The sequence below is a fragment of the Furipterus horrens genome, unplaced genomic scaffold (assembly GCF_987537825.1).
Source record: "Furipterus horrens unplaced genomic scaffold, mFurHor1.1.pri manual_scaffold_15, whole genome shotgun sequence".
In the NCBI taxonomy this organism is placed as follows: domain Eukaryota; kingdom Metazoa; phylum Chordata; class Mammalia; order Chiroptera; family Furipteridae; genus Furipterus; species Furipterus horrens.
The window spans coordinates 12,977,298-12,989,500 of NW_028327185.1; the positions used below are offsets into that span (position 1 = coordinate 12,977,298).

Here is a 12,203-nt window from a genome sequence, read left to right on the forward strand (position 1 = left end):
GATGTTAGTTCAAAAAGAAAATGAGTATTTACTTGAAAAATGTGTATTTCAGCCATTGTAATGTGAACTATTATATAATTTTAATATAGTGTTCGCCTCTTTCTAAACTTCCAATAACCTGTTTGTAAATAATCACGGCAAGTCTGTTAAAGAAAAAGTCTTCTTGATTCACCATTAATCTGATAGCATAACTAACTAGAAAGGAAACCCCAAACCAGTATTCTTAACATTTTATACTCCTTGGATATTCCCTAGGGTACATCTAGCACACAGTGCTAGATCCACAGAGACCTAAGGCATAATTGATTACCTAAAAGAAACAGATGTTGTCAAAGTAGATGAAACTACCTATTTAAAATACACTATGTATCAGCCAGATGTCAAAGGGGGAACATATTTGGTTTCCAACATGATTACTAATTTTCTTTTTAAACGTAGTGAGTGAACAACTGATTCCTTCAGTTACCAACTGTGCTGATTTGTGTGACATTGTTCTAGTTTTTCAAAGAATTTATTTCTTCCAAATTACATGTCAAATACTGTGTTTATAAGTATGGTCAGTTGTTTCTTAAGATAATGCTCATTTTAAATTAGATGCTACATTATAGTTTCCAACTTCTTCAGAAAGCTTTGATACCGTGTCCAGTTACGTCATTTTTGTATAAGCTTGTAACTGCTCAAGAAATTGCTTTGTGAAGCTCAAATGTACCTTCCCTTTCCATGTGAAAGTGTGAGTTGTGTGTAATAGAAATCCTGTCTCAAAAAAAAAAAAAAAAAAAAGTGGGGGAAATAGAATTCTAAATTGTAAATTATGGTGCTTCGTGATAAAAATCTTTTTGGATTTCCACCTAAAGCCATCCAGGATCTTACAAACAGTACACTTTCAAGCTCTGTACCTTATACACCGCTTTTTCTATAGAAGAAAATTAGCCTTATTATGGACTATTTAATATAAGTGCATTTTGACAGTAATAATGTAAAACTGTATTTTCATCTGTATCTTTAAGACTGGAACTTATGGGCAATTAGATTTCAGGATTTGCAAAAATTCTCCCAGGTCCACGCTAGTGCTGCTCCCACTTAGGACCGTATGTGACAATTCCTTGTACAGTACCATCAACACGTGTGAGCGTCCTGTCAGTTCCTTAGGTCAACCAGCAACACTTCTTACCCTGATATGCCCAATGATACAATCATGAAGTTGGGACGATCACAAAAATTAAAGAACAAGACTTCAACAGTTGCATGTACTTAATTACCATACATTTTCAAATTAAAACTTGAGAATTAAAACCTGGGGGCTTCTGAGTTCACACAGCAGCAAAAAGGATGTATATAAGTTAATCCTGACCCATCGAATGCCTGCTAATTCAATTGCCTAGAATTTCAGTCATTATCCAAGCAGTCTCCCAAATTAAGACATCCGGTCTCCTTCAATTTTCCACTTAAAACAGAACACAGAAGAATAGATCAGACCAATCAACTTAGGATAAAATTACCCATGAAAATGACTTATGGTGCGTGGATGAGTAGCTGGGCAGCGTGTTATGGAAAAACCTATGCTGCCACTTGAAGTTTCATGGATTCACATATTTCTGGGGAACCACCTCCACATTCTTGATCTAGATTGTAGAAAATGGATCAGACTTTTAAAATGTGCTATTAGTATCTTCTTCAGTGACTACAAGGAAAAATGTTTGCACATTTCCATTTGAGTGATTGAAAGCATTCTAATAATTTCATAATCTCTGAATAGAACTGACATTAAAAATAAAGATGTCATGTAGGATACACATTTAGGATCTCTGTAGTACATAATCATAATTAAAATAACACACAAGAAATTGAGTTCATATAATTTATTGCAGTTAGCACACAGTTTAAAAATTCACCAACACACCAATAGTACAAAACTAAACAGCATTATAAGTTATTCCCCCCTCAGGAAAATAAAACATACTATGATTGTCAAAGCTAGATGTCAGTCTAAGTTTTAGAACAAAGGAAGAATGTGAAACTAATAAAAGAAAAAGTAATCACTCACAATGACCACAAAAAAGAAAATCCAAAAGAAAGTCCGTTGTTCACAGACATTGATTGTCTTCTCTAAATTAATAAAAATTATTTCAACATAAACTGTATTTAAAAAAACAAAACTAGAAACTCTTCAAGTAACTAAAGATAATGCTCCAAGGCCATTTTCACAGCTTTTTTTGTTTGTTTGTTTGCTTTAAATGCCATTACAGCCAAATTAACACACATTTGACCAAATATTTCCAAAACAGTCCAGCAACACACAATGGAGTTTTCCATTCAGTATCTTAAGCACAAAAATAGGCTATGTTTACAGTAGTTAAGGCGATCAAATTTTAAACAAAAGCAATTAAAAAAAAAAAAAAAGGGAAAAACAGCAAACGTTTTCCATGCTACCCCCATAGACCTTATTTGTAAGTGCAAGACAGGAAAACAAACACTGTGCAAAATGCTCTCGCCCTGCGTGCTGGCCATTAAGCCACACGCTGGGCTGCAGCCTCTGCTGCTGCGATCCACATAGTCTAGTAACCCCCTTCCCCATGTCAATCAAGGCAGTCCAGTCCTTTCAGCCTGGGGCTCTTTCAGTCCATAGAATCTTTTCATGAGTTGGGGGGTGGGGGGGAGGAGGTGAAGGGTAGGAGAGGGAGGGCGGGTAAGGAAGAAGGGGAGAAGAAAAGGGGAGCAGAAGGAAAAAACCAAAACAAAAACAGAATGACCTATTGTCAATTTGTGCAGTAGTTATTCTAAAAATGCTCAACTTGGGTAAATGTGTACACCTAAACTTTGAGCTGGCATGGGTTTTGTGCAATTAGAAGTCAGTTATAAATGCACACTGCACATGCAAATCTTTAAGCCGTTTGTAAACATTTATATTTTCCTTGTTATGTAGCGAAGTTATCAATTTGCAGCTTAAGTTTTTATTCAGCTTAAGTTTCAACTTAAAGACAGTGGGAAAGTCAATTTAAATTATATAAAATAAAAATAAAAACAGTGCATTTACGTTCTTCATAACACCAGTTTTTTTCCAAATGGTGCTATTTTTCTAAGGAAATTAAATAATTTTAAACTCACTCGTTAAAGTTATACAATGCAAACAAAGACAAAAATATATTGAAACTCATGCATTTCTGTAGCGTTAATATTTACTTTTCAAGACTCAACTAAGAGCATCAATACAACCTGTCAAGTTCTTTGACACCCCCCCAGCCCATGTAATCAATTACAGTATACAATAACAGTAATTCACATTTTTCAACACACAGTTCAACACTGCTGAAGCTGCAATATCCTTTTTCATCCCAAGCAAACCTTCACAAAGACAGTGTCCCAGTGATCCCAGTGTACGTTCATTATTTCTCTCATTGGGAACCGTCAGAAAACCAGAAGTTGCCACAGAAAGTTTTTAAGTCAACTGCTTGTTTAAAAATAGATAATCCAGCATTTCAGAAATTTTCCATTTGGGTCTAAAAGCATTCAGGTTTCCAACAGCCAGAAAAGATTCATGCAATTTGAGACATTTAAAGAGGCTAATAAAACTGGAGGGAATTTCTACTTGGGGGGAAAAAAAAAAAACGTGGGGAGAAAAAGACCTCAAAAGACAAGGCAGTGTTGACAAAATGAAGCCCTAAGAAAGCATTCTGCGATAGGACGATTTGTTTCCAAGGTTCTTATTGGCTTACTTCCCCTACACCCTCAAAGAAAAACACCTCTCTAGTCTCCGACCTGCCCTAAAGTTTCTTTAATCAGTATGCTAAATTAGTAAGATTCTCATGCTATTCTAAAGTGCAAAAACAAGTTAATATCCCAACTTTTTAGTTCCAGGAAACAAGACTGCTTTTAGACCGTACCACAACTATATAGAGATCTATGTATATATATGTATATATATTATTTATATATATATAAAATTATTTCCAGAGTTCTTGCGAGCTGTCTTCTAAGGTCCAGTCTCTGACAGCGGGCAAGCTCAGTGCTTCGCTTTTGACAGACAAGGAGTTCACCAACTCACAGTGGAACTTGCGGATGTGTCTGTACAGGTCCCCCGACTGCGTGAAGCGGCGCTCGCACCACTTGCACGCGTGCGGCTTCTCGCGGGTGTGCACCACGGCGTGGCGGCTCAGGTTGTGCGAGTACTGGAAGCTCTTGCCGCACTGCGTGCAGGTGTAGGGCTTCTCGCCCGAGTGGGTCCTCTCGTGGCGCTTGAGCGTGTACATGCAGGAGAACGTCTTGCCGCACAGCGAGCAGGTGGGCACGTTCACGTCGGCGGCCGGCTTGCTGCGGAGGCCGTCCTGCTCGCGGAAGTGCGTGCTCAGGTGGATCTGCAGGATGTGCGGGCTCGGGAAGACCTTGTTGCACAGCGGGCACATGAAGATCTGGCCGGCGGGGCTCAGGATGTTGGAGACGTAGGGCAGCAGGCTGCCCTCCATGCCCGCCTCCACCTGCACGCGCTCGCTCTCCGGGGTCAGCATCTCGTCGTCGCTGCCTTTGTCCTCCCGCTCCAGCTCCCTCAACACCGAGTCCTCCCTCAGCGGAGCCAGGTGGGCCGGCTCGTACTGTACCCTGTTATTAGTGCTCACACTGTCTTTGCCAGCGCTACGCTCCATGTCATAGTCATTAGTGCCAACATCACTCTCATCACAGGACGCCTCTCTCTCCACCTTCACCTGCACCAGGTTGCTTCTCAGCACGTCCTGTGAAGAGAAATAAGAGCTGTTCAGATTTTCAACTCCCGAAAGGCTGGACTTGACAGACAGGTCCAGCACGCAGTCAACATCTGCTGAATCCCTCACGGAGGTGACAGACCTCTGGGACAAAGACTCTGTTGAGCTGCAGGGGCTGGCTACTGTTTTTCCAGCTGCTGTGGCGTGTGGCTCTGCCTCTCCGCCCCCCTGGGGGATGCCTGCTGAGTCCGAGGGCAATCGGATCCACATGTTCCCAGGCTCGGCCGCCAAGTCCCTTTTGCTGGGCAGGATGTTCAGTTTCTCGTCTTCTCCCTCCTCTTCGTCGCTGGGCAGGTCGCCGGCCATGTGGCTGCTGCCATCGGAGAGACTCTCGACTTTGTCTGAACAACTTGAAGCGTCCTCCTCCTTTTTGCTGCTGTCTGCCTCCGTGGTGGCTTTCTCTTTCAGCTTCTTTTTGCAGACTTTGACGATGTCATACATGTGGAGGTAACTGGCAGCTGCTAGCACGTCTTCAATGGGCAAGTCTTTGAACTGGAGTTTCCCTTCGTACATGAATTCAAGCAGGAGAGCGAAAGCTGGGGCTGTAACAATGTCGCTGTTCAGATGAACAATGTCTCTTTTGTCCAGCTGGTCCTTGTAAAAGAGGTGGAAGTACATGCTGCACGAAGCCAGTACAGCTCGGTGCGCTCGGAACTGAGCATCTCCCACCAGAACGGTGCAGTCACAAAGAAAACCCTGATGTCTCTGCTCGCTCAGACACTGCAGCAAATGTCTACTATGGTCTGGAAACTCCATGCTGTCTTCATAACCTGGGAAGAAAGACATTTCTCATGAAAGGCCCGTCAGGAACAACTTGACGACTTTTCAATGCCAGTCCCCATACAAATAATAATAATTCGGCTTGGCGGCAGGGGTCCATGTCCCTGAATTTTAATCAGGCGTATGACCCGAAGACTAGCAAATCACATGCACAAAACCTAAATGCAGGGAGAAAAAGGCATGCTTTCCAAACTTCCTTACCCCAGCCAAACAGTTTCTAATGCATCGCTACCTTCCTTAAACCTTTTAGTCAAGTTTTAAAAGCCTTCATTTCAGGATAGTCTCTTATTGAGAATAAGAATTTAGATCTCTCAGAAGAAATTTAGTTAACTCTACTCATCAAATTATGTCCTACAAAACCTATGAAACAGCTTTCATTTTAAAGGGAACAACTCATATAACGAACAAAGAAAGGTCCCAAACACACTCTGGAAGATTCAGAAAACTTGTCTGGACATTCCTTTTATTACTTTTGATACTTGATTGCCCTTAGAAAGAACAGTTTAAACACACACATTCAGTTGAAAAAAAAGAAAACACGTAATGAAATTGCATAATCAGCCCAGAAATTAGCAAACAACTTTCTTTTAAAGTCAGAGTGTTATAACGACAAAAGCCCTGTGTATAAAAACAGATGTGAACGCCTTAAGATTTGCAGGTACAGCACACATGTACGAGATCAGAAGGAACTACGCCAACAGATGGGAAAGATCATCTTTACTACGAAGAAATCCAAATATTTTTTAAATGAATTGAGAAAAAAATGGTTCTATTTCTTTGCAGATCTGTACATCTAGAGAATGAGGAGCCAGAAGGGCTTTATTTAAAATCTGAAAATTCTTATCTAAACTTTCATCCTTCGCAAAAGCAAGATGAGTTCCATATTAAAATTAACTCAAACTTTAAAATAAAGGCATATTATGTTCATATGAAACTCAAAAGCTTTACAGGTTCAACATTAAAAAGAAGAAGAAAGCCTTGCTAGAAAAAAGGGAAACTATTTTTTTTCCCTGACTCTGCCTTACCTCTGTCAACAGAAAATACTTTGTTTCAACATAACTTGATATATTTTGTTTTCCCACTAGCTTCTATTCTTTCAAATATGCATTGTTGCCCTGATTTTCTGGGAAAGGGGGGGGTGAAATGGAGGGAGAGGAAAGGTGAAGCTGTACAATGGGTCAAAATTCAACTCCTTAGAACCAAAGAAAACCCAACTTCCCCTTTCCTGTGACCAGCAGCAAGGTTCCACACCATCCACTTCAGAAAGGACATTTGGGGAATGGGCACCTATTAATTTAATGTTTAGAAATTTCTTCCCCGCTTTTTCTACACTTAGCCCAAGCCGGACTAAAACTTTCATCCCGACCCCAAATGCATTCTGCAAGATGCCACTGCAAGAAGAAACCAAGGTTTACAATACAATCACTCTAAGTGCCTCACAGCTAACATCAATCCTAATCCTTGAGAGGGCTAAAAATAAAGATTGGAGGGCAGCTCACAAGGTAGCCGTGATCAAATTAGGAGGCTGAGAGGACAGAGAGGGACGAAGAAGGAAGCTTATAAACATCTGATCCAGCTGACTGTGGCCATATGGCAGCTGCTGCCCAGATAAAGAGATTAAGAATAGAGTGCGATTACAGCTGTCTGGCCAATTCAGGCAGCTCAGATCTACAAGTTCTAAATTAGTCACTAACACAAAAACTCCTGCAAATAATTATTGTTAGGCTGAAATAAAAGATCTCTTAAATATATATTTGAAAGAGAAATGAGGAAACCAGTCAAACTATTCTCCTGAGGACAAAAGTTTTTTTTTTTTCCCTCCCTTAAAAAAAAAACAAAACAAAAAAACCCCTTCGGTTTCAAAAGCACTATACAGCTGTATGTTTCAGTAGTGCTGCTGAATGTTGTGAAGAATAAAGTTTCACAGTGGAATTAATTACACAACAATCTAGCTTCTTAACTAGAATAATCTTCTAAGTTTGAATGCTGGATTCCAGAGAGTTTACTATTTCTCCCCTGACCCTAAAAGCAAAAGGAATCTAAACAGCAGTGAAAAACAAATATATAAAGCATTTTAATCCAAAGTGATCTCGAAAAGCAGTATTGCAAAGCCTTTCTTCACATTTCAAAACTTGAAATATTTCTGTGTATTAAAGTTATTTACTTGCTCAAGCAAAAGGGATAAAAATTAAAACTAAACAAGTCTAAGACGTTCACCTCCAATAAGATGTTCATTTAATACTCAATTTCATACATTATTCCTAAACTGGGTTAGAAAAGTAATGTGATTTTTTTTAAAAATTAAATAAACAAAACACCCAAACACAAATATGCTCCATCTAATCTCTTTGCTACTCCTACCTTTAGGACACATAAACCTGATTAAGTCCTTTCCTCTGAGTCTTGCTGGCTCCAGGTCTGTTACATCGGTGGAAAAAAAGCAGACTAAGAGAGACAGATGCAAAGTGGAGATGATGTTAGAGAGGAATGAGATACCTTCTCCACCACAGATCCGCACACACTAACTCCCTGTCTGTGTGTTAGAATAAAAGGCTGAGGGATGGCAGGCTGTCAGCTGCTCTGACATCATGTTCAGATGGAAATGCTACCTCCAGCTGTGCTCCTTTTAATGCCATATGCTACTCCTCTACACCCCTGCCACCAGCTTTTTCTTAGGAGAACTTTTCTCTTCTGTTAGTATAAACAAAATACTTCAAAGTCTCCCTTTTTTTCCCCAAACTTTCTAACAGAAGAAATTGAAAAACTCAGCATATGGAGTTCTACTGTATTTATGGAATAGCAACACTTCTGACTTAAGTTGGTGGACTGGCTTACATACTGACAAGCCACGGTGCTGTTCAGGAAACCCAGACTCACTTTTATTCAATTCCAACGTTTAGTTTCAAAGGCGGTTGAAGGATATTTTTAAACCAACCCATTTGACATCTCCAGTCCCCTTTCAATTATTATGGCACTTTCGTTTTTATTTTTCTGCTGAGATAATGGTATACGTGTCTCAGGATGTTGAAAGACTATCCTCAGCTAGTACTTCAGCCTGGTTCACCTTATTATCTCTCTTATTTACTACTTATCGACTACCACCTTCTCATGAACACTTCTCACACTGCCAGTTAATGCAAATTTCAATTCTCAGTATCAACAAACTGAAAGTGCACTTTCTGAAATCCTGGAAAGTACTTCAGTTCAATGAGACAAATTAATAAAGTCATACAGCCTGCTTAAGTCACTTAAAATGAATGCTGCACCTGCACATCTGATCTTTCTGCTCAGAAAAAGCAGAACTTCGTCTTCCCCTTCATCTGTGTCCCATAACAACCTTTTTTTGGGTCACTCTGTAATGTCTGTGATCACAAGGAAACCTTTCAAGGGAGAAAGGGGGGTGGGGACCGGTCTAGTTAGTTTGGGAACTTTTTAGCTAGACTTTGTGGGCCTTTTCTAATGGCTGATGAAATCGGAACATAATCCGGGCTAGGCTGACTGGTGTCCTGCAAGGTGCTGCGACATCTGTGAATGTCAAATACATCTCCACAGGCTCCTGGGAAGGCAAGGAGAAAAGGAGCTGGGCCTGAGGCACAAGTGTTGTGGCTTTGGTGATAATAACCGCTCCGTTCTCCTTAGAAAACCCTGGCGAAGAGTTAAAGAGTAACAAAAAACCAACGTCTCTGTCTTGTCCGTCTGCTTTCCCAAAGTCACAAACCTAACTTTCTCTAACTTCGCGATGAATGACATGATTACGAATGCCTATTTCAGGAAGCACTCTTCGGAGATAAATTCCTTCTCAGCCACACAACCTATACGCCACAAATGCCCTCGCCCCGTTCCAATATATCAGACATTAATCACCCCATTTACCCAGTAGGGTGGGGGCTGAGTGACAGTTTAATGAGTCGCAAGCACCGCAATGGGTCGACCAGCGGCTCCCACTCCACAAATCAACCCCTCACGTCCGGCTACCGCGGGGTCCAGAGAGGTTGGTGAGATTAGGTTTTGTTTTTCAAAGAGGCTGGGGCGGGGGGGAACAGTTGGGAGCGGGGGAGAAATGCAAATCTTTCCGTAGTTGGCTGTGCATAAAACACTCGGGGAAAGAGGAAGGTTAAACCACGGGGAAGGAGGTGGAGGGCGTAGAGCCGGTGCAGCAGGAAAACACCTTAAACAGCAGACGTGAAAACAGACCCGGGTCAAGGCAACAACAAAAGAAAAGTCGTAAGAAGCAGCCTGGGGGAGGCGGGTGGTTGCTACCGCTTCCCCGTCGCCCCAGCAAGCGAGCCCCCGGCGCCTCCCGGCAACTACACCAGCCCGGGGGGTGGGGGTGGGCGAGGGGCTCTTCCGCAGCCCCCTCCCCCCGGGCGCCACTGCAGCTGCACCGGTCCCCGGAGCCGCGGCCGTCCCGGGCGCCACTGCAGCTGCGGCGGCTCCCAAGCCCCCTCCCCCAGCCCGCCGCCCTCCGCACCCGGGAGGCGCCACCGCAGCTGCACCGGCCGGGAGCCCGCCCCGCGCCGCAGCTGCACCGGCCGGGGGGGCGCGGCGCAGAGCCGGCCAGCCCGCACCCCGCCCGACCCCGCAGCTGCAGCGGCCCCGTCCCCGCGCCCGGGCCTCCCGCAGCTGCGCCGCCCCAACCTCTCCAACCCACAAACTAACTCCACTCGCGGGGGCGCCCCGGTCCAGCCCGCCCTCTGCCCGCACTGCCCCGCCGGCCGCGGCCGCACAGCTGGCGTCCCCTGCCCGCCGGGGGCCGGGGCGCGGAGGGGGGGGGCGGGTCAGAGGCCGGGGGCCGGCGCCGGGACTCACACGGAGCGGCCCTAAGTCACCGCGTCCCCGCCGCCGCGTCCTCCGCCTCCTCCTCCCGGCTGTCGCCGCCGCCGGACTTGGTGGGCTTCCTCCTCCTCGTGCCCCCTCCCTCCCGGCCCCCCACCCCCCAATCCCGGCTCCGTCGTCCGCTCCCCCTGCCCCCTCCCTCCCTCCCACCCGCCCCCGCTGGCAGCCGGAGGAGCGCGGCGGAGCGAAGAGGGCCCCACTCTCAACGGCTCCCCATGGCAGCAGCCCAGCGGCGGGCGCAGCCTGCCAGACACAGCGAGGGAGCGAGCGAGGGAGCGAGCGCGGAGCCGCCGGGCCGGGGCTGGGGGGGGGCGGCCGGGGGCGGGGGGACCGGCGGGGGAGGGGGCGGGAGGACGCACCACGCACGCACGCGGCGGCGCCGGCCAGATGTTTTACCCCCCCCTCGGTCCGCCCCTCTCCTCCCCATGCCTCCCTCCCTCCCGGCGTTCGGCTTCGGCGATTGACCGAAAGCGCCTGGACCGGCGCTCCTCGCCCGCCCCCAGGCCGCAGTATGCTCCAATAGGAGTGCGAATTTTCAGAAGGGCGGAGGCAGTGGCGGGCAGTAGTCGGACTGGCAAGAGGGCTAAGCCAATGGGAGAAGCGAACTGAAACTGCCGCTCGCGCGTCCCAATCGGAGGCAGAAACTGTTGGGGTGGGCGGGGCCAGGGCGGGTGGGGGCCGGTAGCGAAGCGGTGCGGGGCGGAGTCCTCGGGCGCAGCGGCGGTGGCGGCAGCGGCGCCCCTCTGGGTGACTTGGCCGTGAGAAAGTGAAAGGAGCCCGCAGGCGGCGGCGACAGCTGCGGTGGGAGGGGCCTGTTTCCAGGCTTGGAGGCCTCGCGCGCTCTGGGGGGTGCGGAGCAAGCTCCTCAGCGTGCGCCGTGACAACCATAAATAATACTTTTAAGCAGAGTGGGGTTCGGCCACTCTAAGTTACGCAGGTATACTTGGGAGGCGGTGCCCTCGGGGACACAGACGGATCGGCCCCGACATTAGGTGGCTCGGTCGGATCCCCGTGCTGTAGGTGACGACATCCAGGTTCTCGCCTGCCCGAGCGAAGGGGGGCGTCGGGCTAAGGGACGTTCTTGCCCCGTCCTGCGGTGCCCCGTTTCCAGGTGCACATCGCGACGCTGCGGACGCGACCGGCCCAGGGGGGCGCCGTTTCTGGGCGTCACTCTCCTGGCGTCGTCTTGTCACAGGCGCAGGGCAGAGCGCCTGTTTTTCTCGAAGAGCCCCCATGTCGCATGTCTACTTGCACTGTTACAAGTAAAGACTTTACCAAGTGACCAAATTTTAGGGAATTACAGTAAATTGATACTTGTAGAAGCCTTAGCCTGATTCCTTAATTGGTACGTATCAAGCCACAACTTTAAACTACCTTGGGAAGATGTAAGACTGTTGTCTTGCTTTTCCTTCCTTCAAATAAACTTGTGTTCGATTCCTGTTCTTTGCGATTAAACTCTGTTAATTACAGCCCCGAAGAAATGTGGAAACTTACGCCTTCAAGAAATTGGAAACCTTGTGGAGGCAAGAATTACAAGTTAAAAAAATTAATCACAAGCGAGAGAAATGGCTCAAGAATGTAAAACAGAAAACTGCAGAGTGAGGAAGTGTGCTAGTCATTGTCAAATGAAATGTGTTTATTCTTTGCTAACTGAACCGGCGCTGGCAAGCCTGTTGCTAACCAACTTGCCAGGAGACCGTTCAACGGGGCAAAATGTGCTTTCACTTTGTTCCAGGTCAAATGGGTAAACTAAGCTGGAAGTATTATGTGGGCAAATCAGACATGTTGAATTACTAATAAAGTCAAAACGGGAGCACACAAAATTCTGGAACT

At 45.8% G+C, this 12,203-nt stretch overlaps 1 protein-coding gene across 2 annotated transcripts; it reads right to left on the reverse strand.

The window, feature by feature from the left end:
- Positions 1-1,844: 1,844 nt before the first annotated feature.
- On the reverse strand, positions 1,845-10,436 carry ZBTB18 (zinc finger and BTB domain containing 18). 2 transcript variants are annotated; one of them, XM_090263412.1, is made up of 3 exons: positions 10,344-10,436; positions 7,896-7,979; positions 1,845-5,524 (listed from the first exon to the last, which is right to left on the reverse strand). In XM_090263412.1, exons 2-3 carry the CDS (start codon positions 7,906-7,908, stop codon positions 3,942-3,944), a joined length of 1,596 nt encoding a protein of 531 aa, XP_090119538.1. In that variant the 5' UTR covers positions 7,909-7,979; positions 10,344-10,436; the 3' UTR covers positions 1,845-3,941. The 2 variants fall into 2 exon arrangements, with proteins under 2 accessions (XP_090119538.1, XP_090119539.1); XM_090263413.1 differs by lacking the exon at positions 7,896-7,979.
- Positions 10,437-12,203: the final 1,767 nt, after the last annotated feature.